At 55.2% G+C, this 27,075-nt stretch overlaps 2 protein-coding genes across 9 annotated transcripts in view; both read left to right on the forward strand.

Moving 5' to 3' along the window:
• LSM4 (LSM4 homolog, U6 small nuclear RNA and mRNA degradation associated) overlaps nucleotides 1–18,267 on the forward strand; it is a 223,028-nt gene extending 204,761 nt beyond the window's left edge. For 3 of the 8 annotated variants that reach the window (XM_050769836.1, XM_050769837.1, XM_050769834.1), the window contains exons 2-6: nucleotides 2,505–2,599; nucleotides 8,951–8,992; nucleotides 11,810–11,908; nucleotides 15,282–15,465; nucleotides 17,625–18,267. In XM_050769836.1, the coding sequence (XP_050625793.1) occupies nucleotides 2,597–2,599; nucleotides 8,951–8,992; nucleotides 11,810–11,908; nucleotides 15,282–15,465; nucleotides 17,625–17,716 (420 nt within the window). In that variant the 5' untranslated portion in view covers nucleotides 2,505–2,596 and the 3' untranslated portion in view covers nucleotides 17,717–18,267. The remainder of the gene's footprint in view (nucleotides 1–2,504; nucleotides 2,600–8,950; nucleotides 8,993–11,809; nucleotides 11,909–15,281; nucleotides 15,466–17,624) is intronic. The other 5 variants (XM_050769838.1, XM_050769839.1, XM_050769840.1 and 2 more) reach the window with 3 other exon arrangements.
• Nucleotides 1–27,075, forward strand: part of RAB3A (RAB3A, member RAS oncogene family) — a 162,787-nt gene that overhangs the window by 26,109 nt on the left and 109,603 nt on the right. The gene's annotated exons all lie outside the window — the stretch shown is intronic.

Consider the following 27,075-nt stretch of genomic DNA (forward strand, 5'->3'; position numbering starts at 1 on the left):
TGAGCTGCCGCGCCTGGCCTTTACGTTTCTTATTTAAAAATATAAGCAAATTGGCCGGGCGCAGTGGCTCATGCCTGTAATCACAGCACTTTGGGAGGCCAAAGTGGGCGGATCACCTGAGGTCAGGAGTTCAAGACCAGCCTGACCTACATGGAGAAACCCCGTCTCTACTAAAAATACAAAATTAGCTGGGCGTGGTGGTGCATGCCTGTAATCCCAGCTACTCGGGAGGCTGACGCAGGAGAATCGCTTGAACCCAGGAGGTGGAAGTTGCGGTGAGCCAAGATCACACCACTGCACTCTAGCCTGGGCAAAAAGAGCAAAACTCCGTCTCAAAAAAAAAAAAAAAAAAATATATATATATATATATATATATATATATGCAAATTTTGTTCATGTGCTTGGTGTGGTAAAAAATATATATATATAAGCCGGCCGCGATGGCTCAAGCCTGTAATCCTAGCACTTTGGGAGGCCAAGACAGGTGGATCACGAGGTCAGGAGATGGAGACCATCCGGCTAACACGGTGAAACCCTGTCTCTACTAAAAAATACAAAAAACTAGCCGGGCGAGGTGGCGGGCGTCTGTAGTCCCAGCTACTCGGGAGGCTGAGGCAGGAGAATGCCATAAACCCAGGAGGCAGAGCTTGCAGTGAGCTGGGATCTGGCCACTGAACTCCAGCCTGGGCAACAGAGCGAGACTCTGTCTCAAAAAAAAAAATATATATATATATATAAAAAATATATGCAAATATATAAACACATACACATGCATGTATTTCTCTTTGTGCACACAAAAGATGACATATTGTAAAAACTGTTCTCTACCTTGGTTTTTTTCCACTTAATATATCCAGACACCATTCAATGTCAGTATATGAAGACTGTCTTCATTCCTTTTTATAGGAACTTCATTCCTTTTTATAGCTGTATTACTCCATCATGTGGTCGCATTGGGTTTCTTTCAGTCTTTTGATATTATGTATAATGTCAATAAATAGCATCGGTCATTGAAAAATGAGGCTGGGCACAGTGAGTCACACCTGTAATCCCAGCTCTTTGAGAGGCTGAGGTGGGTAGATCACCTGAGGTCAGGAGTTCGAGGCCAGCCTGGCCAACATGGTGAAACCCCGTCTCTACTAAAAATACAAAAATTAGCTGGGCATTGTGGCGTGTGCCTGTAATCCTAGCCACTCTGGTGGCTGAGGCAGGAGAATCCCTTAAACCCAGGACGGAGGGATTGCAGTGAGCTGAGATCCCACCACTGCACTGTAGTCTGGGTGATAGAATGAGACTCCATTTCAAAAAAAAAAAAAAAAAAAATAGGGTCTTTGCAGATGTAATTAAGGATCTTGCGATGACATTATCCTGAATTTATGGTGGGCTTAATAAGAGAAAGGCGTGTCCTTATAAGAAAACGGAGAGGCTGGGCTCGGTGGCTCACACCTGTAATCCCAGCACTTTGGGAGGCAGAGGAGGGAGGATTGCTTGACCCCAAGAGTTCGAGACCAGCCTGGACAACATAGGGAGACCCTGTCTCTACAAAAAAAGAAAAAAAAAAGGAGAGAGTCGTTTGAGACTCAGAGACACACAGAGAAAGCCAAGTGACGACAGAGGCAGAACGCGGAAGGCTGCATCTACAAGCCAAGAACTCCGAGGTTTCCCAGCAGCCACCAGAACCCAGGAGAGAAGCATAGGACACGCAGATTGTCCTCAGAGCCTCCAGAGGGAGCCAACCCTACTGACAACCTCATTTCATTATTCTGGTCTCCTGAATTATGAGAAAATCACGTTCTGTTGTTTTAAGCCTCCCAGTGTGTGGGCATTTGTTACAGCAGGCCCCAGGGAACTAATAGCATTCGCCTATTTACTTTGTTTACTGTCTGTCTCCCTAAGGGCCACGAATTTTGTGTACTGTTCATTTCTATGAGCAGAAGCAGGCACAGAATAGGTATTAAGTACTTAATATATGCCAGACGCTGTTTTAAGTGCTTTTACACGGTTTCATTCATTTCATCCTCATAGTAAGTAACGTTTTGGAGCAGACACTACTATTTACAGGGAGAAAACTGAGGCCCCGAGGGTCGTGGTCAGGATTCCAACCTACTAAATGATGTTCCCTGGATAATTACAGAATCAGAAAACTAGGAGTCCGAAGGGCGACACCAGGGACGTCCCAATCACCACGAAGCCTGGATTTCTCTCCCTCAACTGCAAAGGCAGTTACTGGCTTTGCCCACAGCGTGGAGCCCAGAAGACCGACGAAGGTTTCACCTGCGCACGCGTTTACCCACAATGCACCCCGCCCCGGCGCGCGTTGCTCCGCCCCCTTTTGTATTACAAGCCGCGGCACTTTACGGCTCTCTTCCTCGTTCCTCTGGCGGGAACACGGCCCGGCCCGCCCCTTTCGCCTAGCGGGCCCCGCCCTACTCCGCGTGGATTGGTTAACCGCCCTTCTAGCCCGGTGCTGACTGGCTCGCGTCTCTGCCACTTTCTTTCAGCCCAGTGGCGCGCGGCGCGGCGTGGCGAAGACCGCCGGGAGCGTGTGCAGCGGCGGCGGCGGAAGTGGCCGGCGAGCCCGGTCCCCGCCGGCACCATGGTGAGGGCAGAGCAACGGCGGGGTCTCACCGGGAGGCGGGAACCGCAGTCGTTAGGAGCCCTGCGGGCGGGCGCTGAGGGCTGGGTTGGCGCGGGGCGAACGTACGGTCCGAGCCTTGAGTCCCGTCCCCCGGCACAAGGCCGGGAAACTGATGCTGGAGACTGCAGGTGGTTCTACCACGTTCGTGTCTGGGATTTAGGGTTGCACGTACTCGTATCCACAGTACAGTGGCCTCGCCTTACTTAGTTTTCCCATTTTGCAGGTTGGGAAACTGAGGTTAAAAAAGTGGGGATCTGCCAAATGCAACAGAGAGTTTTTGGGCAGGGAAGGGGGTCCCTTACGCTTCGGACCCAGTCTGACCTCCCAGATTGAAACCTAGAGTGCTGGGAAGTAGGGGGCCAGTCTGAGTTGTGAAACTTAGTTTTAGGAATTTCAGAGCTTGTAAGATGCTTAAAATGCTGGCAGCAGAGCCTCCTAGGCCTCTTGTTTTCTGGCTGAAAAGTAGGCCTGGTGCTGGGGTGTGGTGTTTCTCCTTGGTTCACAAAGCATGTCATTCCAGAGGAAGGGAGCGTTTTGAGCTAGGGGTGGGCAAAGTACATCCTCCCCGTACACAGAAGGAAAAATTGCAGCCCAGGTCTCTGCAGGGCCACATTGTTTATGATTCTGTAAGTTCTGGATCTGGGCTAGAAAGTGCCCGTGTCTCCCAGTGTGCAGATCAGAAAAGGAATCCAGAGCTGGGAGTTTCCTGGCTCATCAGCATCTGGCCCTTCTTTTTTCAATGAGAGAAACCAAGGCCCTTGTTGGGGATGTGACTTCCAGACTGTGAGACAGTGGGAGATTCAGTAACCAGGAGGGCCCCCCAGGGGTGGCTGCATCAGAACTGTGGATTAGTGAGAGAGCTCTCCCTAAATCCAGCTGGTCAGTGTGTAGCCACCCAACGGGTTCACCTTGCCTGCTTCCTAGACACAGCCCATTTATCAAGACAGGGCAATTGCAATACAGAAAGAGTATTTCACACAGAGCCAGCTATGCAGGAGACTGGAGTTTTATTACTGCTGAAATCAGTCTCCCCTGAGCATTAGGGGATCCGAGTTTTTAAAGATAATTTGGCGGGTAGGAGCTCAGGAAGTGGGGAGTGCTGATTGGTTGGAGCTTCCTGAGGTTGGAGATGGAGTCATTGGGGGGGGGGGGGGGGGGGGGGGGGGCGGGGGCGGGGGTTGAAGTGAGATTTTCTTGCTGTCTTCTGTTCCTGGGTGGGATTGCAGGACTGGTTGAGCCAAATTACTGGTCTGGGTGGTGTCAGCTGATCCACCAAGTACAGGGTCTGCAAAATATCTCAAACACTGATCTTAGATTTTATAATAGTGATGTTATCCCTAGGAGCAATTTGGGGAGGTTCAGACTCTTGCAGCCAGAGGCTGTATGACCCGTAAACAATAATTTCTAATCGTGCAGCTAATTTGTTAGTCCTACAAAGGCAGACTGGTCCCCAGGCAAGAAAAGGGTCTTTTCGGGAAAGGGCTATTACCAATTTTGTTTCAAACTATACACTAAATCCCTTCCCAAGGTTAGTTCGGCCTATGCCCAGGAATAAACAAGAACAGCTTAAAGGTTAGAAGCACGATGGAGTCGGTTAGGTCTGATCTCTTTTCGCTGTCATAATTTCCTCAGTTACAATTTTTGCAAAGGCGGTTTCAAGAGCAAGGATTCAGAGAGCCTGTCCCTCTGCCATGTACTTAGAGGGCAGAGTTGGCATGCAAGACTGGGCAGAGCTGGAAGGATCCATCCCTGTGTTAAGTTTTGTGGAAGCAGAATCTTTTTTTTTCTTCCAACTATATTCCCAGTGTGTAGAACGGTGCCTGGGCAAAGTGTGAACTCATTCATTCAGCCCCTTCCCACCTTCTGAACATCCAGAGTCCTGGCTATCCAGCCATTTCCTGGAGGAGTGGCCAAGAATGGACAAGGCATCATGGGATACACACTTCCAGTTCCCTGTGATCAGGGCAGGGCCAGAAGGAGTGGCCTGGGTTAGGAGCGGGGATGGGCAGTCCTGGACAGCTTCCTGAATTAGGAGGCACTGGATTAGGTCTTCGTGGATCTAGACCTGAGAACCAGATTCCAGATGCTGCAAGAAAGCCCACTAAACCTCCACCTCTCGGAGAGAGTGATTTTCCTGCCTCAGCCTCCCAAGTAGCTTGGGATCACAGGCATGCGCCACCACGCCTGGATAATTTGTGTATTTTCAGTAGAGATGGGGTTTCACCATGTTGGCTAGGCTAGTCTTGAACCCCTGACCTCAGGTGATCCACCCAACTCGGTGTGTCAAAGTGCTGGTATTACAGGTGTGAGCCACTGCACTCTGTACTTTTTTTTCTTTTTTGGAACTGAGCTCTCACTGTCGTCCAGGCTGGAGTGCAGTGGCACAATCACTGCAGCCTCAACCTCACCGGCCCAAGTGATCCTCCCACCTCAGCCTCACAAGTAGCTGGGACCACATGCGTCACTAAACCTGTCTAATTCTTACATTTTTTGTAGAGACAGAATCTTGCTGTGTTGCCCAAGCTGGTCTCATACTCCTGGGCTCAAGTGATCCTCCCACCTCAGCCTCCCAAAGTGCTGTGATTATAGGCGCAAGCCACTGTGCCAAGCCTCACCTGGCACTTTGATGTATCTTCTTTTAAGATTTTGAGGATCCACCCCTTCCTCTGACCTCTTTCTCCAACAGAGTTTGGAGATGAGGATATAGGAGAAATCAAGATATATGGTCACAGCCCCAGGCCATTGCAGCCTTGGAGGACCCAGGACTCAGGGACTCAGGCAACTCCCTGTCCGGTGGCCACTCCTTCCCTTACCTGTGGGGTGGGGCGAGTGTTGTGCCTTCCCTGCGTGCCTCCCTGAGTGGTGTGTGCATTTCTTTTGTGTATTTATTCAACAAATATTTACCGAGTACCTCTTATGTGCCTGGCCTTGTGCTTGGCCCTGGACAAAGTCCACACCCACTTTGAGTGTTCCAGTCTAGCAAGGGACAGAGGTAATAAACAAGGTAATTAAAGACTGGCTGCATCCTATGATGGAAACAAACACCCATGAGGCAGAGAGTGGCCATTAAGAGGGCCTGGCCAAAGGAGGTGACGTTTCAGCAGCCACGCGAAGGTCTGGGGAAGGTCACCCCAGGCAGAGGCAATAGCAGAAGTCAAGGTCAGGTGGCAGGAATGGGTGTGACGGCCAGTGTGGCAGAGCCTCTCAGGCCTGGCTCTGTAGCTGGCCTGGGGAGTGTTGTGAGCAGGTCTGCACCAACCCTATTTGGGTGTTTTTTGGTTTTTGGTTTTTGTTTTTTTTTTGAGATGAAACGTCAATGTCACCCAGGCTGCAGTGCAGTGGCACGATCTCAGCTCACTGCAGCCTCTGCCTTCTGGGTCCAAACGATTCTTCTGCCTCAGCCTTCCGAGTAGCTGGGACTACAGGTGTGCGCCACCATGCTTGGCTAATTTTTGCATTTTTAGTAGAGATGGAGTTTTACCATATTGGCCAGGCTGGTCTTGAACTCCTGCTCACTGCAGCCTCTGCCTCCTGGTTTCAAGCGATTCTCCTGCCTCAGCCTCCCGAGTGGCAGGGATTACAGGCGCCTGCCACCACGCCCAGCTAATTTTTGTATTTTAGTAGAGACGGGGTTTTGCCATGTTGGCCAGGCTGGTCTGGAACTCCTGACCTCAGGTGATCGCCCGCCTCAGCCTCCCAAAGTGCCGAGATTACAGGTGAGAGCCGCTGTGGCTGTCCCACCAGCTCTCTTTGTTTCTCAGATGTTCTTTCTGCTGCTTTTGGATGGGACTGCGGGTGACAGGCAAGGAGGCCATGGGTCCTCCCAGGCTGTGCTATTGGTCACTGGGATTAGGTGGTGACCCGAGAGGGGCTGTCACTGGCATGGAAGGTGTGTCTCCAGGCCACCTGCTGACAGTAGGGCGTCTGCCTCTGGGCAGCTCTGCCCGGGCCTTGCTGAATTTCCCTGGGCAGGTCACTTCTGCTGTGGGCGCTGGCGCCTCCTCTGCAGAATGAGAGGTGGGCCTTAAAGGGCTAGCTGGACCTCTGCCCCTTCCCCAGTGATCCAGGAGGACGTCCCGGGTCCCGTTCCTGTTATGGACTGGAGAAATAAAACAGGCTTACTGAGGAAAACCCATGGCTTCTTCACAGTAAAGGGCGACCTGGGCATGGGACCCGTGTGCCAATCTGTGGCTCTTGTGTTTTCTCTGTGGCTGGTGGCACCCAGTCAGACACACGCCCAGCCGCCCGCAGCCCTCCTCCCCTGCCTCTCCGAGCAGCCGCCTCGGGGCCACATGGCCCCTTCTTCCCCCTTATCTGGCTTTTCCAGGAAGCCGGTGCAGGAAGCGGGCTTGGGCCTGGCTTCCTGCTGGCACCGACCTCCCCTGGGCAGCTTTTCTCAGGAAGGGGCTGTGGGATGTAGGATTCCCTCCCCAGCCCCTTCCTTTCATGGGGGAGCCACCCCACCAGGGTTGAAGGCCATTTCCGGCCTCCACAGCGAGAGGCCTTCAAGTTCACACCCCCTGGAAAGGCGGCCACCCTGTGGATCAGGGTGGTAGCCAGGGCAGGACTCCCAGCAAAGGCTTCTGGGGTCAGGGCCACCTGGAATTCCAGTCACCAGGACAAAGCAAGGTGAAGCCTCTGTCCTGTGAGGCACTGTCTCGTCAGGGCCCCTTGATGCTGGGGCCTTCCTCACGGCAGTACTAGAACGGGCCCGTTATAGGACCCCGTAGCCAGGCACAGCCCTGTGTCACCCCGAGGCAGTTCCCAGTGTACGGGCTGAGTTTTATGTTTCCAAAATGAAAGTGTTGATTTTCCCCCCAGTAATAGAAACACTACATATTTGACATAATAAATTCAGTAATGATGGAAAAAAACATCTTGAAACCAGACGTGGTAGCGCATACCTGTAATTCTAGCTACTTGGGAGCTTGAGATGGGAGGATTCCCTGAGACCAAGAGTTCAAAGCCAGCTTGGGCAAGATAGCAAAACCCTGTCGCCACCAAAAAAAAAAAAAAAAAAAAAAAACTTGAAAGTTCACCTTAACTGGTGACTTCCTGTCTTTGAAAACCCAGTTCAGGCTGGGGGTGATGGCTCATGCTGTTATCCCAGCACTTTGGGAGGACCAGGCGAGTGGGTCACTTAAGGTCAGCAGTTCAAGACCAACCTGGCCAACATGTAGAAACCCCGTCTCTACTAAAAATACAAAAATTAGCCGGGCATAGTGGCACACCCCTGTAATCCCAGCTACTTGGGAGGCTGAGGCGGGAGGATCACTTGAACCCGGGAGGTGGAAGTTGCAGTGAGCCAGGATCACACCACTGCACTCCAGCCTGGGTGACAGGCTTGCTTCTCAGGCTCAAGTGATCCTCCTGCCTCAGCACCCGAGTAGCTGGGACTACAGGCGCATGCCACCATGCCCAGCAAAGTTTTGTATTTTTAGAGCAAGACTTCATCTGAAAAAATAAAACCAGCTCAGATGTGGCCTTTTCTGATGGGACTGACCCCTGCAATGGGGCCTGGCAGTGTCAGTCTCGGCCAGTTGGGGCTGCCCTGCAAGGCATGGGCTTGTGCTTGCTTCAGACAGACAGGGCCAGGCCAGCTCTGTCCCCTCCTAGCTCCACAGTACTGGGCAAGTTCCCCGGTTTCCAAGCTGTAGTGTCCTCAACTCCATACTCACAGTAACGTCAACATGGATGCATCTCAGGCATACCAGTTTGAGCTTAAAATACAAGCATTAGGCCAAGCGCGGTGGCTCATGCCTGTAATCCCAGCACTTTGGGAAGCTGAGGCAGGTGGATCACCTGAGGTCTGGAGTTTGAGACTAGCCTGGCCAACATGGTGAAACGCCGCCTCTACTAAAAATATAAAAATTAGCTGGGTGTGGTGATGCACGCCTGTTGTCCCCAGCTGCTTGGGAGACTGAGGCAAGCTGCTTGGGAGGCTTGAACACAGGAAGTGGAGGTTGCAGTGAGCCGTGATTGTGCCACTGCACTCCAGCTTGGGTGACAGAGCAAGACTCCGTCTCAAAAAAAAAAAAATTGACCAGAGCGTTCAGCACCAAGAGCAGGTGGTGGCCACCTATGGTAGGAGGGAGGGTATGTGAGGCTTTTCTTCCTAATCCAAGAGGCAGGTGTGTGTTCCGGGGCTGGGCAGAGTAGGAAATGGCATTTCCGGTGGAGAGTGATTGACACACACTCCTGTGCGCCCCCTGCACCGTACTGCACCATCTTTGAGTCGTGGGTGGGACTCGAGACCAGAGCTCCCAGGCGCTGATCAGACAGACAAATCATGCAGCTTTATTTGCCTTTCAGCTTCCCTTGTCACTGTTGAAGACGGCTCAGAATCATCCCATGGTGAGTACTCAGTGGTCTGGGACAGCCTGTTTGAGAGGGGGCCAGCCTCAGCACAGGGGCGGTGGCTGAGCAGACGGCTTCCTGCCTGTCCACCAGCACGGCAGCTCGCTCCCTTCTCCCTCCCCAGGCGTGTCCACACCCCTGTCATTTCTGCTACTTGTAAGAGAAGTACATACATACTTACTAAAAATTTAATGGGCCAGTTGCAGTGGCTCACGTCTGTAATCCCAGCACTTTGGGAGGCCGAGACAGGAGGATCGCCTGAGCTCAGGAGTTCAAGATCAGCCTGGGCAAGAAGAAGAATTTAAAATTTAGCCAGATGAGGTGGTATGTGCCTACAGTCACAGCTACGCAGGAGACTGAGGCGAGAGAATTGACTGATCCCAGGAGTTTGAGGCTGCAGTGAGCTATGATCACACCACTGTGCTGCAGTCTGAGCGACAGAGTGAGACCTTGTCTCTAAAAAAAGAAAAAAAATTAATGAGGGGGTTCTGCGGCCATACCACCCTGAACACGCCTGATCTCATCTGATCTCGGAAGCTAAGCAGGGTCAGGCCTGGTTAGTACTTGGATGGGAGAAAATTAATGAGATGGAAGGATCACTTGAGCCCAGAAGTTCAAATCCAACCTGGGCAATATAGCAAGACCCTGTCTCTTAAAAAAATAAAAAGAACTTCAGGCTGGGCATGGTGGCTCATGCCTATCATCCCAGCACTTTGGGAGGCTGAGGCTAGAGGATGGCTTGAGCCCAGGAGTTCGGAAACCAGCCTGGGCAACAAGGAGAAACCACGCCTCTCCATAAAATGTAAAAATTAGCTGGGTGTAGTGGCGTGTGCCTGTAGTTCCAGTTACTCGGGAGCCTAAGGCAGGAGGATCACCTGAGCCAGGGGCGTTTGAGGCTGCAGGTCTAACCTGGGCAACAGTGAGACCTTGTCTCCAAAAAATGATAATATTACATACTAACACTACAGTTAAAGTGCACAATTTAGTGGCATTTGGTGCAGTCACAGCATTGTGTAACCACCACCTCTATCTAGGCCAGAACATTTCCGTCTCCCCAAAAGGAAACCCCGTCTCTATCAGCAGTCACTTCCCAGCCCCAGCCCCTGATGAGCACGAGGCAGCTGCCGTCTCTGTGGGGTTGCCTATTCTGGGTATATCCCATGCATGTGAGCGGAGACCATGAGGCCTCTCGAGTCTGGTGGCTGTCACTCAGCACCTTTTTTTTGAGGTTCATCCACCCTGTGGCCTGTGTCAGTGCCTCATTCCTTATAGCCAGACGATACTCCGTGGAGCGGATACTTACCACATTTTGTTTATCTGTTCGTCTGCTGACAGGCATCTGGGCTCTTTCCCCTTTTTGGCTATTGCGAATAGTGTCACTGTGAACGTTCACGCACACATATTTGTATAGTTGCCTATGTTCGTTTCTCTCAGGCAGATGCCTAAGTTGAATCATTTAAAAATCTCAGCGTTGGTGGGAGGCCAAGGCGGGTGGATCACCTGAAGTCAGGAGTTCGAGACCAGCCAACATGGTGAAACCCCCGTCTCTACTAAAAAATTAGCTGAGCATGGTGGCAGGTGCCTGTAGTCGCAGCTACTTGGGAGGCTGAGGCAGGAGAATCGCTTGAACCTGGAAGGCAGAAGTTGCAGTGAGCTGAGATCATGCCATTGCACTCCAGCCTGGGCAACAAGAGTGAGACTTCGTCTCAAAAGAAAAACTCAGCCTTGGACTGAGCGCAGTGGCTAATGCCTATAATCTCAGCACTCTGGGAGGCCAAGACAGGAGGATCACTTGAGCCCAGGAGTTTGGGACCAGTCTGGACAACAGTGAGACCCCACTTCTACAAAAGGAAAATAAATTAACCGCATGTGGTAGTGTGAGCTTGTAGTTTCAGCTACTAGGGAAACCGAGGTGGGAGGATGGCTTGAGCCCAGGAGGTCGAGGCTGCAGTGAGCCATGCTCACGACACTGTACTCCAGCTTGGGCAACAGAGCAAGACCCTGTCTCATAAAAGACATCAAAAAATCTCAGCCTTTTCCGAACAGCAGCATATCTTTAGAATGATGTGCTACTTATCTTTGTTCTCAAAACATATCAAAATAGACGAATAATTATTACAGTGCAAAACAGCATTTGCGGAACACCAAAACCCAAATATCTGGTGTGGTGGTGGTGCCTGCGGACCAGCCCAGCTGTGCCCACCTGGCCCCCAGCCACCCTGGATCAGTGGCCACCGTCACCATTGTCTCACTCATTCCTTTAAACATTTCTGTGTTTCTTAGTTTTTTCTTCTTTAAGACCAAGTCTCACTCTGTTGCTTAGGCTGGAGTGCAGTGGTACGGTCTCAGCTCACTGCAACCTCCGCCTGCTGGGTTCAAACAATTCTTCTGCCTCAGGCTCCCAAGTAGCTGGGAGTACAGGCGCGCACCACCATGCCCAGCTAATTTTTGTATTTTTAGTAGAGATGGGGTTTCACCATGTTGGTCAGGATGGTCTCAATCTCTTGACCTCGTGATTCGCCCACGTCGGCCTCCCAAAGTGCTGGGATTACAGGCCTGAGCCGCCACGCCCAGCCCAGTATCATTTTTTAATTGTACAAAGGTTGGCATTATGATAGACTGTCTAACTGCCAGTGAAGTGTATAGTGGAGGCAGAGCCTGTCGCCTGTAAGGAAGGCCATTTAGGGGTCTGGGAGCTGTGGGCTGAGGCCTGGAGGTGGTGGTCCGTCTCGCGGGGCAGAGCTGCACCTCCTGGGGGGCCCATGGCGCAGGGCTCCAGGGCCATAGCCGACCTCTGGCCTGTCTCTCTTCCAGTTGGTGGAGCTGAAAAATGGGGAGACGTACAACGGACACCTGGTGAGCTGCGACAACTGGATGAACATTAACCTGCGAGAAGTCATCTGCACGTCCAGGGTGGGTACTGCGCCCACCAATGGGGGTGGTATGTGGGGGTGGACACTCAGCATCCTCCCTCCCTGGGCCTCATGGGAGGAGTTAGTGGGGGAGGCCTCCTAGGACTGCTCATCCTGACAGGGGTCAGTGGGGAGGGACAGGGCAGGGTGGGCCAGGCCACCAAGTCCCCTAGCACGTCCTGGACTTTGACCCTGTGTGAGGCTGCCCCCCCACCCGGCCTTTCCTGCTGTGTGTCTGTTGGTGCCACCCCTGACCTGGAAGGACCTGGGCCTGGGGACTCCCTGTGGCTCAGGTCGGGGCAGCCCCCTCCAGGGGAGGTCCAAGCCTCCCAGGCTCTGTTGCCTTTAGTCCAGCCTGGATGTTGCCTGGACTCTGTGGGCCCTGGTAGTGTGGCCATGGGATGTCCGGGATGCCCAGGTCACGGTGGGCAGGAGCAGTGCCAGGGCCTGGTGGGCCAGGAGCCACCAGCCAGAGCCCAAGACCGGGAAGTGCCTGGCTAGGAGCGCTGCTGGGTCGGCCAGGGCTGGAAGATGGTTCCCCTGGCGTCACGGGCCTTCCCTGCCCCTGGGATGACCCGTGGAGCACTGAGGAGGAGGTCAGGCATGGTGCTGAAGGCAGCGGCTCCCTTGGACTCCTCCCACCAACCTTCCCTGACCCCATCTGTCTTGTCTCCCTGTGGGTGACAGCCCCCCATGGTAGGGAGGAAACTGCTGGGGAGCTTGGACTGCCTGCCTGGGGTCACCTTGACGGGACAACAGGGCTCGAGGAGGGAGGCGCTTCTTCCTGAAGTGGCCGTATCTTGCCCTGACCCCCAGCCCGACCCAGGACTGGGCCTCTCGTCAGCACAGGGCGGGGACAGGTGGTGGGGCTGCTGTGCACAGCGCTAGAAGCTCGAGAAGCTGCTTGCTGGGTTTCGTGCCGTAGCCTCTCGGAGGGCGTCTGGGTGGGTCCAGTGCGGCTGTGCCGGACGGTGCCTCGCTGCAGAACCGCGTGCCCCCCACCTGCGGCCAGCGGGGCGCGCTCCGCTTCCGGCATCGGCATCACCAGGTGCGCTGCGCGCGTGAGCATGTGCGGTCTTTTGGACACTTCCAGGTCCTAGACATGAGAAGCCTGTGAATTCAGAGGCTGTATGGTCTCCAGGGGTTGCTCTGGCCTCTGCCGCCAGCTTCGAGTGGACGCGTAATTTTCCCTGGGCAGCCTGCCTCTGTGGCTGGGCGGTGATGCTGCCGTCACAGGTGGCTGGGAGGAGAGGCGATGGGAACTCACATTGTCCCCATCTGAGCGGGGCCCTCCCTCCCTCAGAGGCAGGCCGCAGGATGCAGAGACCCGCCCGGGCTGAGGGACCTCTGGAGCACTGTGGGCAGGAGGCAGGGGCCTCCCTGCAGTGAGCTCAGGCCCTGCCCAGGTTCCTGCACGAGGAAGCCTCTAGGCCCTGCCTGGGAGAGCTGGGCGCCAAGCCGTCTGCCCAGGCCCTGAGCCCCCACAGAACCATAGTGTGTCCACCCCACGAGCCCTTGAGGGGTTCCTAGGACAGTGAGCACCCAAAGGGGCTGTTCATCCCCTCCCAGCGCTGGGCCAGGCCACACCCACCCAGGCATGGAGGAGAGTGTCTGATGGGAGGACTTGGGGATTCAGGCAGGTGAGGCCTTTTAGGGGCCAGAGTTATCCAGATGAGAAGTGGGAAAACCGCGTGCAAAGTCCTGGGGGCAAGCCCATGGCATGTGTTCCAGAAACAGAAAGTTCCATCTGGAGGGAATGTCATCAGGGGCTGGGAAGAGGACCGGCAGGGCGGGGCAGGATCTCAGGCCCTAGAGAGCCCTCCTGAGGCTCCTAGACCTTGCCCCCAAGACAGAGGGGCCCATGGGTGGGTTCCAAGCAGGAAGATGCTGTGATCTGACTTCCAAGGGCATCTGGGGCAAAGGCCTTCCAGGCATCACACGTGGATCTGTCCAGGAACCTGGGCGGTGGGGTGGGACTGGGGAACTGATACGGTAAGAATGGCCCTGGCCCCTGCTAATCCCTCGATCTGTCCCAGTGGGGGCCTCAGGGAGGCATTGCAGCGTGAGTCTGTGACTTTGCAAGGCCCGCATTTCTCCAGTCTCAGTTAGCTCTCCTAACACTGGCATCACTGGAAGCTGCCCTTGAGCCACCCTGGCAGGACTCAAGTTACCCCATCCACCACCCCTCTTCACCCACCACACTAGGCCTGTAGCTTGCTCGCATGTCCCTGCACCCAACTCAGGCCCTGTTGGGAGATACTGCGATGAATGAATGAGTCAGGGCACATAGAGAGGCTTCCAGAAGTGAGGTGGGGCTGGGGCAGGAGGAAGAGTAGCTGGGCTTCATCTGGGTCTGGTGCACAGGGAGGCCCCCACCCACTCTGGGCTTTGGGCTGCAGGTGAAGAATCCCAACCCCAACCAGAGAGAGCCCCATCCCAGGCTGGAGGGAGCCCCAGTCAGCCACTCCTGAGCCAGGCGCACGGGCAGAGGATAGGAGTCCGTTTTCCTTGTGGGTGCACAAGGGGGCTGCGCCTACCACACCCACCCTTGCTGCCGGGTGAAGGATTGCCTGGGATCAGGAGCGATCCTGCCTGCAGGGTGGACACTTTTCCACGTGTCTCCTGGGACTGAGACTGTGCAGCTTGCAGGGGTGGTGCGGGGTGCAGGCTGGGCGGGATCTGCAGGGCCTCCCACAGATCTGAGACCCTGCTCCCAGCGCTGGGCCAGACAGCCTGGTAATAACCTGCTCCCCAGCCAGGCGCGGTGGCTCACACCTGTAATCCCAGCACTTTGGGAGGCCGAGGCGGGTGGATCATGAGGTCAGGAGATCGAGACCATCCTGGCTAACACGGTGAAACCCTGTCTCTACTAAAAATGCAAAAAAATTAGCCGGGCATGGTGACTGGTGCCTATAGTCCCAGCTACTCAGGAGGCTGAGGCAGGAGAATAGCGTGAACCCGGGAGGCGGAGGTTGCAGTGAGCCGAGATGGTGCCAGTGCACTCCAGCCTGGGTGACAGAGTGAGAGTCCATTTCAAAAACATAAAAACAAAAAGTAAAATTAAAAAATAGGGCCGGGCGCGGTGGCTCACGCCTCTAATCCCAGAACTTTGGGAAGCTGAGGTAGGCGGATCACGAGGTCAGGAGATCGAGACCATCCTGGCTAACATGGTGAAACCCCGTCTCTACTAAAATACAAAAAAATTAGCCAGGCGTCTGTAATCCCAGCTAATCGAGAGGCTGAGGCAGGAGAATTGCTTGATCCCAGAAGGCGGAGGTTGCAGTGAGCCAAGATCGTGCCACTGCACTCCAGCCTGGGTGATAGAGCGAGACTCCATCTCAAAAATACAAAAAACCCGCTCCCCTTCTCCGCAGGACGGGGACAAGTTCTGGCGGATGCCCGAGTGCTACATCCGTGGCAGCACCATCAAGTACCTGCGCATTCCTGACGAGATCATTGACATGGTCAAGGAGGAGGTGGTGGCCAAGGGCCGCGGCCGCGGAGGCCTGCAGCAGCAGAAGCAGCAGAAAGGCCGCGGCATGGGCGGCGCCGGCCGAGGTGGGTCTCCCATCCCCAGTGGACATACCTGGGGCGGGAGGACAGCCACACGTGGCATCCCTCCTTCTCGGGGTTGGCCTTCTTGGCTAGTGCCCATGCAGCACTGCCTCGGAGCCTGCCGACCCTCCCAGGCCCCCCTCCTGGTCTTTGGCCATGAGCCGAGGCCCAGCCAGAGGAGCCCAGAGACCTGGGACTCAGTCCTCCTCTCACTGCGCCTCCTGGTAGTCCTCAGGGCACATCAAGTCACCTCCCCAAGCCTCAGTTTCCCCTCTGAGAGGGTCTGGCGGTGCCCACTTGTCCAGGCTGCTGGCAAGGACTCCACTTGGGGCCTGGTGTGGGGCCCTCTCCCTGCCGTGGCTCTATCCAGAGCCAAGGTCACCCGCCCCCACCAGAGATGATGAATTGGCGTAAAATTCCATTTGTTAGGCCCAGGGGCCATCTGTAGCCCCTGCCCCTCCTCACCTCTCTGTCCCCAGCTCTTGTATTTTCAGGGGGACCTGGGCTTTGCTTCTTCCATCCATGGGCACTGCTGGTGTGCTGGGCTCAGGTGCCAGTCTGGGGGCTTGCGGCATGGCAGGCTGGCCCCGGAAGGCCCCAGGCGCCAATTCTGAGTGCGGGCTCACGAGGTGGTCAGGAGTGAGCCTGAGGGAGGGATGGGGATAGTACTCCAGGCAGGGAACTTTGCAGATCTCAGGGTGGGTGGGGCCTCTGGGGTCCCAGGCCTGGCTCCTTCCCAGCACTTGGGGTCAAGGTTGTTGAGAGAGTGGGTCGGGTCCTACCTAGGGAAGGCGGGGGTTTTCTCTGGCTGCTCTGCAGGAAGCCACGGGGCCATGGGGTGCAGATAGCAGCCTCGCAGTAACTCCCACCAGGCCGTGCACCCTGGCACAGCTGGCCCTCCCTGGTGAGAGGGGAGGTTGGTGGCCTGGGCCAGTGTTGGCCTCTGGCCTCTGTCCCCACAGGGCCTGGTGGCCCCTGGCTGGTGAGAGCCCTGACCTCTTGGATCCTCTAAATCTGGACCCCTGACCCCACCTTCACGGGGTTGAGGTCTGCAGAGGAGACAGTGATTCCAGTTCCTTTTGAGGTCAGTCATCCTGTCTCCAGACCTCCCTGGCCCAAGGCTGAGATTCCGAGCGGGCTCTGTGGAGGGCCGGAGCTATGCTGCCTGCAGCGCTGGCCTCTGGCCCCTGGCACCCGGCACGTGGGCCGCAGGGCCAGCTCCTCTTGCTGGCCTTGGCTCTCCTGCTGTTTGAAGCTCCAGCTTTGATTTCCTCAAGCATTCGTCCAGCTAGAAAGTTCTCTGAAACGGCTCCCTAGACGGGGCTCACAGAGCTGGGGTCCTCGAGGGAGACAGAGAGGGAGGGATCAATGCTGGGTCCCAGCCCACCCAGCCTGCTGCGTCCAGGCCTGGCCTGTGGTGGGGGTGGCATGAAGGGGTGCTGGGCACACAGACGGTGTGGGGACAGGTGTGCCCTGCATGCCGCCTGCTCAGGATTACTGTAGGCGCCGCTGCAGTGTCCACTCAGTGAGTCCCTGGGGCCCTCATCTCCCGGGACCCACCTGTCACCTCCCCAGTGGCCACATGCTGCCACCTCAGGGGCTTCATGGAAAATGTCATTTGGCCTCATGGTCTCCTATCTCTGTGGCCTCGGGCCAGGTGGGGAGTCCCCTCCCCTTCTCCATCCCTGGGGCTGGATTCACAGAAACCCCTCTTCTGTTTTCCTCCTGGCAGGTGGATGAGGGCCCATGGGTGGTCCTGGAGCGTGGGAGGCCCCCTCAGGCAGCCCCCAGCCTGGCCTACTGCCCTAGTCTCTGCTCCACCCCTCTCTCACCTCCCCCTCCTCCAGGAAGCCCTTCTGGCTTTGTCGTTTAGGAAGCCTGCCCCAACCTGCCATGGGACTTAGTGCCCTCTGTTGCCTAGTCCCCCCCTGCATCCCTGGGGGCTGGGTCTAGTCCCATAATGAGGATGCCCTGGAGTTCCTGCCTTCCTCAGATGCTCTGCCCCATGGAGGAGATCCAAAGCACCCTCAGTCCCCACCTCACACATGAGGAAGCTGAGCCTGGGGACTTAGGTGACCTGGACTAGAGTTTCAGGGCACTGGGATCCTGTAGAAGGTCCCACTCACCTGGCTCTGCTGCAGCCCCCTCTCTCTGTTCTCTAGGTGTGTTTGGCGGCCGGGGCCGAGGTGGGATCCCGGGCACAGGCAGAGGCCAGCCAGAGAAGAAGCCGGGCAGACAGGCGGGCAAACAGTGAGCCCACCCAGACCGGCCGCTGCGCCCCCTCCTGCCAGGGCAGCGATTCCACTCCACAGTCCCGGACGGATCTGCTCAGAAAGGAAGAGGCGGGCGTCAGGGGGAACCCCCTTCGTGTTTTGCGACCCTCCCTTTTAGGTGAAGTCCCTTTTTCTTGCTAAAACCGGCAGTTCTCCGGTTGGAAATGTTATTTGGTGTGTTTGGTTTTGTGAAGCGGCCGTCCCAAAGCTGGCTGGATTCCTGGAAGAGCCTGTGTTGAAGGCATCTTTCAAGCCCTCACTCTGGTTCTCAGGGCGGCATTTTCCAGGCGGGTTTGTTTTGCATTTCTCAGAGCCTCTCCGAGCAGTGACCAGACGGGAGATTTTTATTTTAAGCTGTTCACGCTGGGACTGACAGCCTGCAGAGTTTCTTTGGGCGCGGCCCCAGCATTGCCTTCAAAACAAACCCGGGACGGTTGAAAGCCTTCGAACCCGTGCACGGGATGCCTTGGGCCCTGGCCCATCGCTTCCTCTCTTGTGTTACAAAAATAAAAACAAATAAAACTACACACTGTACATCCACTGTTCCTTTTGAGCATCTGGGCGCACCTAGCGGGTCTCTTGCCCTCTGTCCATCTCTGGGCTCTCGCGAAATCACTGTTCCGGTAAGGGAAGCTTCCTTTTGAGAGATCTCACCAGGCGTCAGCGTCACAGTGGGGTCCTGATGTCCTTTTACAAAAGGCAAGACCAGCATCTGGACAGTGGGGCTCTTGAGAGTCCCTGGCGCCCCCACACCAGGTTGTCCTATACCCTCTCCCCTCTGTGGAGATGTTAATGCTGACGGGTGTGTGGGGAAGGAAGTACCAGGCAGGGGCCACGCATGGTCCCCATCACCCCCTCCCGGGTGGCCTGGGCTCCATCATCTATCCCCATCTGGCCACACTGGCGTTCACACAGAGAAGACTGGGGACAGGAATCCCCTTGGAAGATTCTCACGAGGCTCCTGCCCCCTTTCTGAGCCAGGCTGGACTTGTCAAACCTCGGGCGCGCGCGCCTGAGACACTGAGTCAGCACTTTCGGAAAAGGCTCGGGGTAGCGTCTGCGGACCGGGAAGTAACTGCAGGGAAGCCCTGAGCCAGGCAACAGCCCATCACCCCGCATAGCCTTCTCTTCATTCAGGGTCCCTGTTTGGAGACCTATTTTGAGAGGTGATTGGAATAAAAGGCCCCGTCCGTGAGGAACTGTTTTTGAGTCTTCAGAGTTCCTTGCCATCGTATAGATTTTGCATTTACAGTGTCCTAACCTGGGATGCTCTCCTTGTGTGTGGGGTGGGGGACAGGGATGGATATCTGCTGTCGCCTGAATCCTCTCCTCCACAGCGGCACTTGATTGATGGTTAGAGATAGGGCATGTGGGCTCCAGGCTGCAGCCTGCCCTGAACCTCACAAACCCGCCCCCTCAACACAGGCAGGGGCGGCAGTTGTGGGCCCAGGCCTGGAAGCCTTGGGATGCACTGACCCACAGCACCCACCTGCCTGCTGGACAAGAGCATCGGTTTTTTTTTTGTTTTTGGTTTTTTTTTTTTTTGAGACAGAGTCTCGCTCTGTTGCCCAGGCTGGAATGCAGTGGCGCGATCTCAGCTCACTGCAAGCTCCACTTCCTGGGTTCAAGCGATTCTCTTGCCTTAGCCTCCCAAGTAGCTGGGATTACAGGTGTGCACCAACACGCGTGGCTAATTTATGTATTTTTAGTACAGACACAGTTCCACCATGTTGGCCAGGCAGGTCTTGAACTCCTGACCTCAAGTGATCCTCTCACCTTGGCCTCCCAAAGTGGTAGGATTACAGGCGTGAGCCACTGCGCCTGGTTGACAGGAGCATCTCTTGGCACATCCCATGCCCCTACAGGGTGGGCCATGCAGGGGGCTGGGCTGGGCTCACAGGGTGAGGTGGGTGGGGCAATCTTCAGGGAAGGAGGGAAGGGTGGGGAGCAGGGAGGTCCCATTTGCAGCTCCTGCCCCTCATTGTAGACTCAGTGGCCCTTAGAGGCTTCTGGGGCTCTCCGAGGGGCCTGAGCTCCTCCCTCCCAGGGGTCGTGTGTGTCACAAGACGTGGGTGAAATCCGGGAGCTCTGGGGTCAGGCGTCTTGGGAATTTGGGTTGGGAAAGCCCTCGGAGACCCCTTCCCCTTCTTGCTGATCTCTGGTTTTTCCTCCCTGACCAGGCTCTGAACTCAGAATGTGTTCCAACACCCCCTAGTGCCTTCTCACTGTTCAGGTTCCCACGTGTCGGGGCTAATCCCCGGCCTCCTTTGCCTGTGTAATTGCGGCTTCTTGCCGGTGCAACCAGACGCAGAGCCGGCTCTGACCTTTCCAGCCCGGCAGCTGCGGGCTCTAGGCCCAGTCTCTCCTGACCTATGACTCGAGCCGCAGAGTCCCCTCGCCTGCCTCCGCCAACTTGGCCCTCGTGGGCTAGAGTGGCCCCTGCTTAGGCCCCTGCAGACTTCCAGAAGCTTCCGGCCCCCCTCCCTTGAGCTTGAGCTCTGCGTTTCATTCTTCCTGGCTGGTTTCATGAAGCCTCATCCTCACCCCCTCAAGAAACAGAAACCAAAAGCACCAGGCTAGTTCCTAAATCCAAGGCTTCCAGGTCTTTCTGTCCCTCCGATGGTCTGTTGGGCCCAGGGTCCATGCCCTCCTCACCCAGCTGGGGCTGCCTTTACCGTAGATGGTCCCCACCCACCCCCAGACCTTCTCGCCTGGAGTTTGCTTTCTGTCAGGGAGGCCCATGCCTGGCACTATGCTGTGACTCAGCCCGGGGCTGAGCTCTGCAGGGCCAGCCCACAGTCCCCCGCCGGAGTGTGACAGGCCCAGGTCGGCCGCTGACGCCACCTCATCCCGGAGCCAAGCACCCGCTTCAGGGACAAAAGTGCAGAGGCTGGCCTTGGGCAGTGGCCCCTGAGAGGCAGCTGTGGGAAGTCATCCCTCTCTCCTCCTCCCCCATCCCCCTCCTCTCGCTCCCCATCTTCCTCCCCATCCTCTCCCATCCCCCTCCTCCCTCTCCCCCTCCTCATCCTCTCCCTCCCCCCCCCTCATCCTCTCCCTCCTCCTTCTCTGGGCTTCACCTGCTGTTCCCAAAGCTACTCTGACGGCCACCCACAGATCGCCTGTGTCCCTGTCACCTCCCTCCCCACCTTCTCCTGTTGGAGCCCAGGGCCTGGCACAAGCCTGGCACTAGGGCCACTTGCCTTGTCCCAGGTGCTGGTGACACAGCCCCGGCAGTCCTTCCCTTCCGCAGGAGTGAGCCGGCCACAAGCATATGCATGTCAAATGCATAAATGCTGTAAAAAGAAACCAGGCCAGGCGCAGTGGCTCATGCCTGTAATCCGAGCACTTTGGGAGGCCGAAGTGGGAGGATAAACTGAGATCAGGAGTTCAAGACCAGCCTGGCCATCATGGTGGAACCCCATCTACTAAAAATACAAAAATTAGCCGAGTGTGATGGCACGAGCCTGTAGTCCCAGCTACTCGGGAGGCTGAGGCAGGAGAATCGCTAGAACCTGGGGGGCAGAGGTTGCAGTGAGCCGAGATCGCGCCACTGCACTCTAGCCTGGGTGACAGATCAAGACTCTGTCTCAAAAAAAAAAAAAAAAAAAAAGAAAAAAAAGAAAAGAAACCACAAACAGGGCGGGCTCATGAGAAGGTGAATGAAGAGGTGGTCAGGGAAACTGAGAAAAGGACATTGGAGATTCAGGAAGGGCTTGAGAGACCAGGGAGCCAGCCACCTTGGGAAGGAGCATTGTGGACCAGCAGGGGTCAGGAGGACAGTCCCGTGCAAAGGCCCTCTGCCCAGGGGACACAGGAGCAAAGAAAGGGGCAGGAAATGGGGAGGGCGCAGGCTCTGGGCGACATGAAAAGAAGCCACAGAGGGTTCTAGAACTGTCAGAGGCAGGGGTGGAAGCTGGGAGGGAAGGAGGGGGCAGTGCTGAAGGCTCAGGGCAGGGAGGGGGAGGCTGCAGGGCCTAGGCTGACCAGCTGGCCTTGCCCAGGAAGTGCAGGACCCCGAGGTGGCACCTCCTTTCCACAGAGCAAGAGGAGGCCGGCTGGGCGCCGCGACTCACACCTGTAATTCCAACATTTTGGGAGGCCGAGGCAGACAGATCACCTGAGGCCAGGAGTGTGAGACCAGCCTGGTCAACAAGGTGAAACCTTATCTCTACTAAGAATACAAAAATTAGCCAGGTGTGGTGGCGCGTGCCTGTAATCCCAGCTACTCAGGAGGCTGAGGCAGGAGAATTGCTTAAACCCAGCAGGCAAAGTTTGCAGTGAGCCAAGATCGCGCCACTGCACTCCAGCCTGGGCGACAGAGCGAGACTCCATCTCAAAAAAAACTGATAATAATAAATTTAAAATTTTTTTTTTAATTTAAGAGTAAGAGAAGGTCCAGTCAAATAGTCTCAAGTGGACAAGAAGCTGCTGGCCACACAGAGAGAGCCCGGAACAGGTGGAGGAACTGCAAGCGCAGAGCCTCTGAACTTCTGTGGGAAAGGGACAGAGGTGGGGTCAGGGCTCAGGTCAGAAGCCCCTACAGGAGCTGGGGTAAACACTTGCAGGGATCTGTTTCTGACGCTCGGCATCAGCCACCTTTTTTTTTTTTTTTTTTTGAGACAGAGTCTCACTCTGTCGCCCAGGCTGGAGTGCAGCAGCACCATCTCCACTTACTGCAACCTCCATCTATCATGTTCAAGCGATTCTCCTGCCTCAGCCTCCTGAATAGCTGGGATTACAGGCGTCCGCCACCATGCCCGGCTAATTTTTGCATTTTTTAGTAGAGACGGGATTTCACCATGTTGGCTAGGCTGGTCTCGAACTCTTGACCTCAGGCGATCCTCCCGCCTCCTCCTGAAGTGCTGGGATTACAGGTGTGAGCCACCTCGCCCGGCCAAGCATCAGCCACTTCTCAAGGAGACTGCGAGTGAGGGTGAGGATCCCCCGAGCTCTACTCAGCCTTTCCACTCAGCCCGTGGGTTTCCAAAGCCACTTCCACCCAGCACCTCCCAGGGTCCTCACAGATGGAGAAATGAAGGCTCAGGACAGGCACACGATCCAAGCAACAGCCGATCATTGTTTTTTATTTTTTATCTTTTTTACAGATAGGGGTCTCACCATGTTGTCTAGGCTGGTCTCGAACTCCTAGGCTCAAACGATCCTCCCACCTTAGCCTCCCAAAATGCTGGGATTACAAGCCTGAGCCACTATGCTCAGCCAACCATTGTTTATCTATCATGAGTGTGTGCCAGGCAGCTCCGGAACTCACCCATAGGGTGGTGTCGACAGTCATTCACTGCTCAGGCACAGAGAGGGTGAGGAACCTGCCCCAGGTCACACAGCAATGGTGACCTCCTCTTTCCACTGCCTCCTTAAACTTGAAGGATCCAGGCCGGGCGCGGTGGCTCAAGCCTGTAATCCCAGCACTTTGGGAGGCCGAGACGGGCGGATCACGAGGTCAGGAGATCAAGACCATCCCGGCTAACACGGTGAAACCCCGTCTCTACTAAAAAATACAAAAAAACTAGCGAGGTGGCAGGCGCCTGTAGTCCCAGCTACTCGGGAGGCTGAGGCAGGAGAATGGCGTGAACCTGGGAGGCGGAGCTTGCAGTGAGCTGAGATCTGGCCACTGCACTCCAGCCTGGACGACAGAGCGAGACTCCGTCTCAAAAAAAAAAAAAAATTTGAAGGATCCATTGACCTTCTCTCAGCTCAGGCACAGTCAGGACCCCAAAATTGGTTGGGAATAGGGTGTGGGGGGTAAGCAAGATCGGCTGCTGCTTTAAAACTCACTCCCCTGATTGGCCGGGCGTGGTGGCTCCCGCCTATAATTCCAGCACTTTGGGAGGCCGAGGCGGGCAAATCACATGGTCAGGAGTTTGAGATCAGCCTGGACAACATGGTGAAACCCCGTCTCTACCAAAATTAGCTGGGCATGATGGCACCCAGCTACTCGGGAGGCTGAGGCAGGATAATCACTTGAACCCGGGAGGCGGAGGTTGCAGTAAGCCGAGACCACACCATTGCACTCCAGCTGGGGTGACAGAGTGAAACTCCGTCTCAAAAAAAAAAGAAAACCAAAAAACTCACTGCCCTGATTGTAACATCAGCTGAGAGACAGGATTTGAGGCACGTAAGTTAGGTGTCTGGAGGGCTTAACCCTACCGTGCCTCAGTTTCCTCCCTGGTCGGGGGATAACAGCAGCTCTGCCTCATGGAGGTTGTTGGGCAGACTGAATAAAGGGAGGATGCCAGTAGTCATTTTAGCACCGGCCTGGTATACAGGAAGTGCTCAATAAATGCTTGAAATAATCTAAGAGTGGCATCTCGTCTAGCACCTGTGGGTTGTCCAGAACCTCATGGGGTACCCTCTATCTTTGCAGCTATGGGGTTGGCGTGAGTGGCTCATTGTCCCAGGGGGACCCCGGCAGTGGCCCCCCTGGACTGGCCTGTGCCATGGGGAATAGAAAGGCCGCTGTCCTCTGTGCCCTGGAGGCTGGCTCAGGAAGCCTGGCCCCAGGCCAGTGACCGTTCACCTCGCAGACCTGCGATCCTGCCCTTCGATCTGCCTCCCAGCCTGGGCCTGGCCTCTGCGGCCACCCGGCGGTGACTCACCCCTGCCCCGCCTCCACTGGAACCAGGCACCGAAATAGTCACCCAGCTCGCTCTCGGGAGTGGCCGTGGAAATATTTCAGAGCTGCATTCAGCACCTAAAAATACTCTTCACGTCCTCAAGCATCTTCCCCTCCCTCATCTCCCCTCCTATGCACCACCAGGGCCAGACCCCCCACGCCCCATCCCTCCAGCATCAAGTAACTCAGACATCCTGGCCCCAGAGCCTTCTCGAAGGTCAGCCTCTTCTGAAATCCCCTGAAATCTCAGTTACCAGGCTGGGGAGGCTGGGGCTCAGTGACTTTGTTTGGGGAGACCTTCACTGCCCAGTAGTTTTCCTTAAACATTAAAAAAATGGCTGGGTGCGGTGGTTCACGCCTGTAATCCCAGCACTTTGGGAGGCCGCGGCAGGTGGATCACGAGGTCAGGAGTTCAAGACCAGCCTGGTCAACATGGTGAAACCCCGTCTCTACTAAAAATACAGAAATAGCCGGGCATGGTGGTGAGCGCCAGTAATCCCATCTACTCGGGAGGCTGAAGCAGGAGAATTGCTTTAACCTGAGAGGCGGGGATGGCAGTGAGCTGAGATCATGCCACTGCACTCCAGCCTGGTTGACAGAGCAAGACTATGTCTTGGAAAAAAATTTAAAAAATTTAAAAATGGGCCAGGCACAGTGGCTCATGCCTGTAATCACAGCACTTTGGGAGACTGAGGTGGGCGGATCACCCGAAATCAGGAGTTTGAGACCAGGCTGGGCAACATGGTGAAATCCCGTCTCTAGTAAAAAAATGCAAAAATTGGCCAGGCGTGGTGGCTCACACCAGTAATCCCAGCATTTTGAGAGGCCGAGGTGGGCAGATCATGAAGTCAAGAGATCGAGACCATCCTAGTTAACGGTGAAACCCTGTCTCTGCTAAAACTACAAAAATTGGCTGGGCGTGGTGGCACGTACCTGCAGTCCCAGCTACTTGGGAGGCTGAGGCAGGAGAATTGTTTGAATCTAGGAGGCAGAGGTTGCAATGAGCCAAGATCACACCACTGCACTCCAGCCTGACATCAGCGTGAGACTCTGTCTCAAAGAAGCAAAACAAAACAAAAAAAAAACCCAAAAATTAGCTGGGTGTGGTGGCAGGCGCCTGTAATCCCAGCTACTCAGGAGGCTGAGGCACAAGAATTGCTTTAACCCGTGAGGCAGAGGTTGCAGTGAGCTGAGATCTCGCCATTGCACTCCAGCCTGGGCAACAAGAGAAAAACTCTGTCTCAAAAAATAATAATAATAATAATTAATTAAATTAAAAAATGGTTCTTGGCCGGGCACAGTAGCTCAGGCCTGTAATCCCAGCACTTTGGGACATCAAGGCAGGCAGATGGCTTGAGCCCAGGATCCCAGTCTGGCAACATAGTGAGACCCTACCTCTACAAAATAAATGAAATTAGCCAGGCCTGGTGGTACACACCTGTAGTCCCAGCTGCTGCGGAGGCTGAAGGGGGAGGATCACTTGAGTAGGGAGGTCGAGGTTACAGGGAGCCATGATTGCGCCACTGTGCTCCAGCCTGGGTGACAGAGCAAGAACCCCACTCACCAAAAAAAAAAAAAAAAAGAAAGTTCTTGCTGTTTGCATTGATGAGGCAGCCAGAAGCAGGTCCTTTTGACAGAGCCCCCAGCTGGTCTGAATTCCACCTCCTCACCCTCCCACTGGCTTCAAGACGCCACTTAGGTTATAGGATCCTCTCCCTCCCAGGGTGGGAAAGGGGTGTGCCCTGTGCCCTCCAAGATACCCTCACAGCCTGCTGTCATCTCAGGCTCTCAGCCTCCTTGGTCATACTCAATGCCCTCTGTGGCCCCAAGGTGTGGTCAACTTTGTCCTAACCACCAAGCACCTTGACCTTTCTGGTGGCCTAAGGAAGGTGGGGGAACGAGAGCATACAGAACTCTACCTCGGTTCCTCCTGCTGGGGTGGGATCTAGCGTTCTCGATCACCTGAGGCTTCCAACTAGAGAATGGCAGGTGTCAAGGCCCTGGGGAAGGTGCGTGCTGGGTGCATTGGAAAGGCAGTCAGCTGGCTGGCGAGCAAAGTGAGGGCGAGGGTGCAGGGCGCAGTGGCTCATGCCTGTAATCCCAGCACTGTGAGAGGCCGAGGCAGGCAAATCACCTGAGGTCGGGAGTTGGAGTCCAGCCTGGCCACAACATGGTGAAACCCCGTCTCTACTGAAAATACAAAAAATTAGCTGGGCGTGGCCGTGCATGCCTGTAGTCCAAGCTACTTGGGAGGCTGAGGCAGTAGAATTGCTTGAACCCGGGAGGCAGAGATTGCAGTCAGCTGAGATCACGCCACTGCACACCAGCCTGAGTGACAGGGTGAAACTCCATCTCAAAAAAAACAAAAAGTGAGGGCGAGGGTACCAGGCAAGGGCTGGCACACTGTAGATGTGAAGGCCTCCCTGGCCCTCTGTTCTCCCTTAGAGAGGATGAGTCAACCTAGAGACACCTTCAGAGAGCCATCCTCCCTGAACCACTTAAGAAGCAGTTTTGTTTTGTTTGTAATAACTAAATTCCCTACTTTATTCAAATGTCCTTGGTTTTTATCTAATGTACTTAAAAAAAATTGAGGTGGTCGGGTATGGTGGCTCAAGCCTATAATCCCAGCATTTTGGGAGGCCTAGGCTGCCGGATCACCTGAGGTCAGGAGTTTGAGACCAGCCTGACCAACATGGAGAAACCCCATCT

Source organism: Macaca thibetana, chromosome 19 (genome assembly GCF_024542745.1).
Source record: "Macaca thibetana thibetana isolate TM-01 chromosome 19, ASM2454274v1, whole genome shotgun sequence".
Classification (NCBI taxonomy): Eukaryota; Metazoa; Chordata; class Mammalia; order Primates; family Cercopithecidae; genus Macaca; species Macaca thibetana.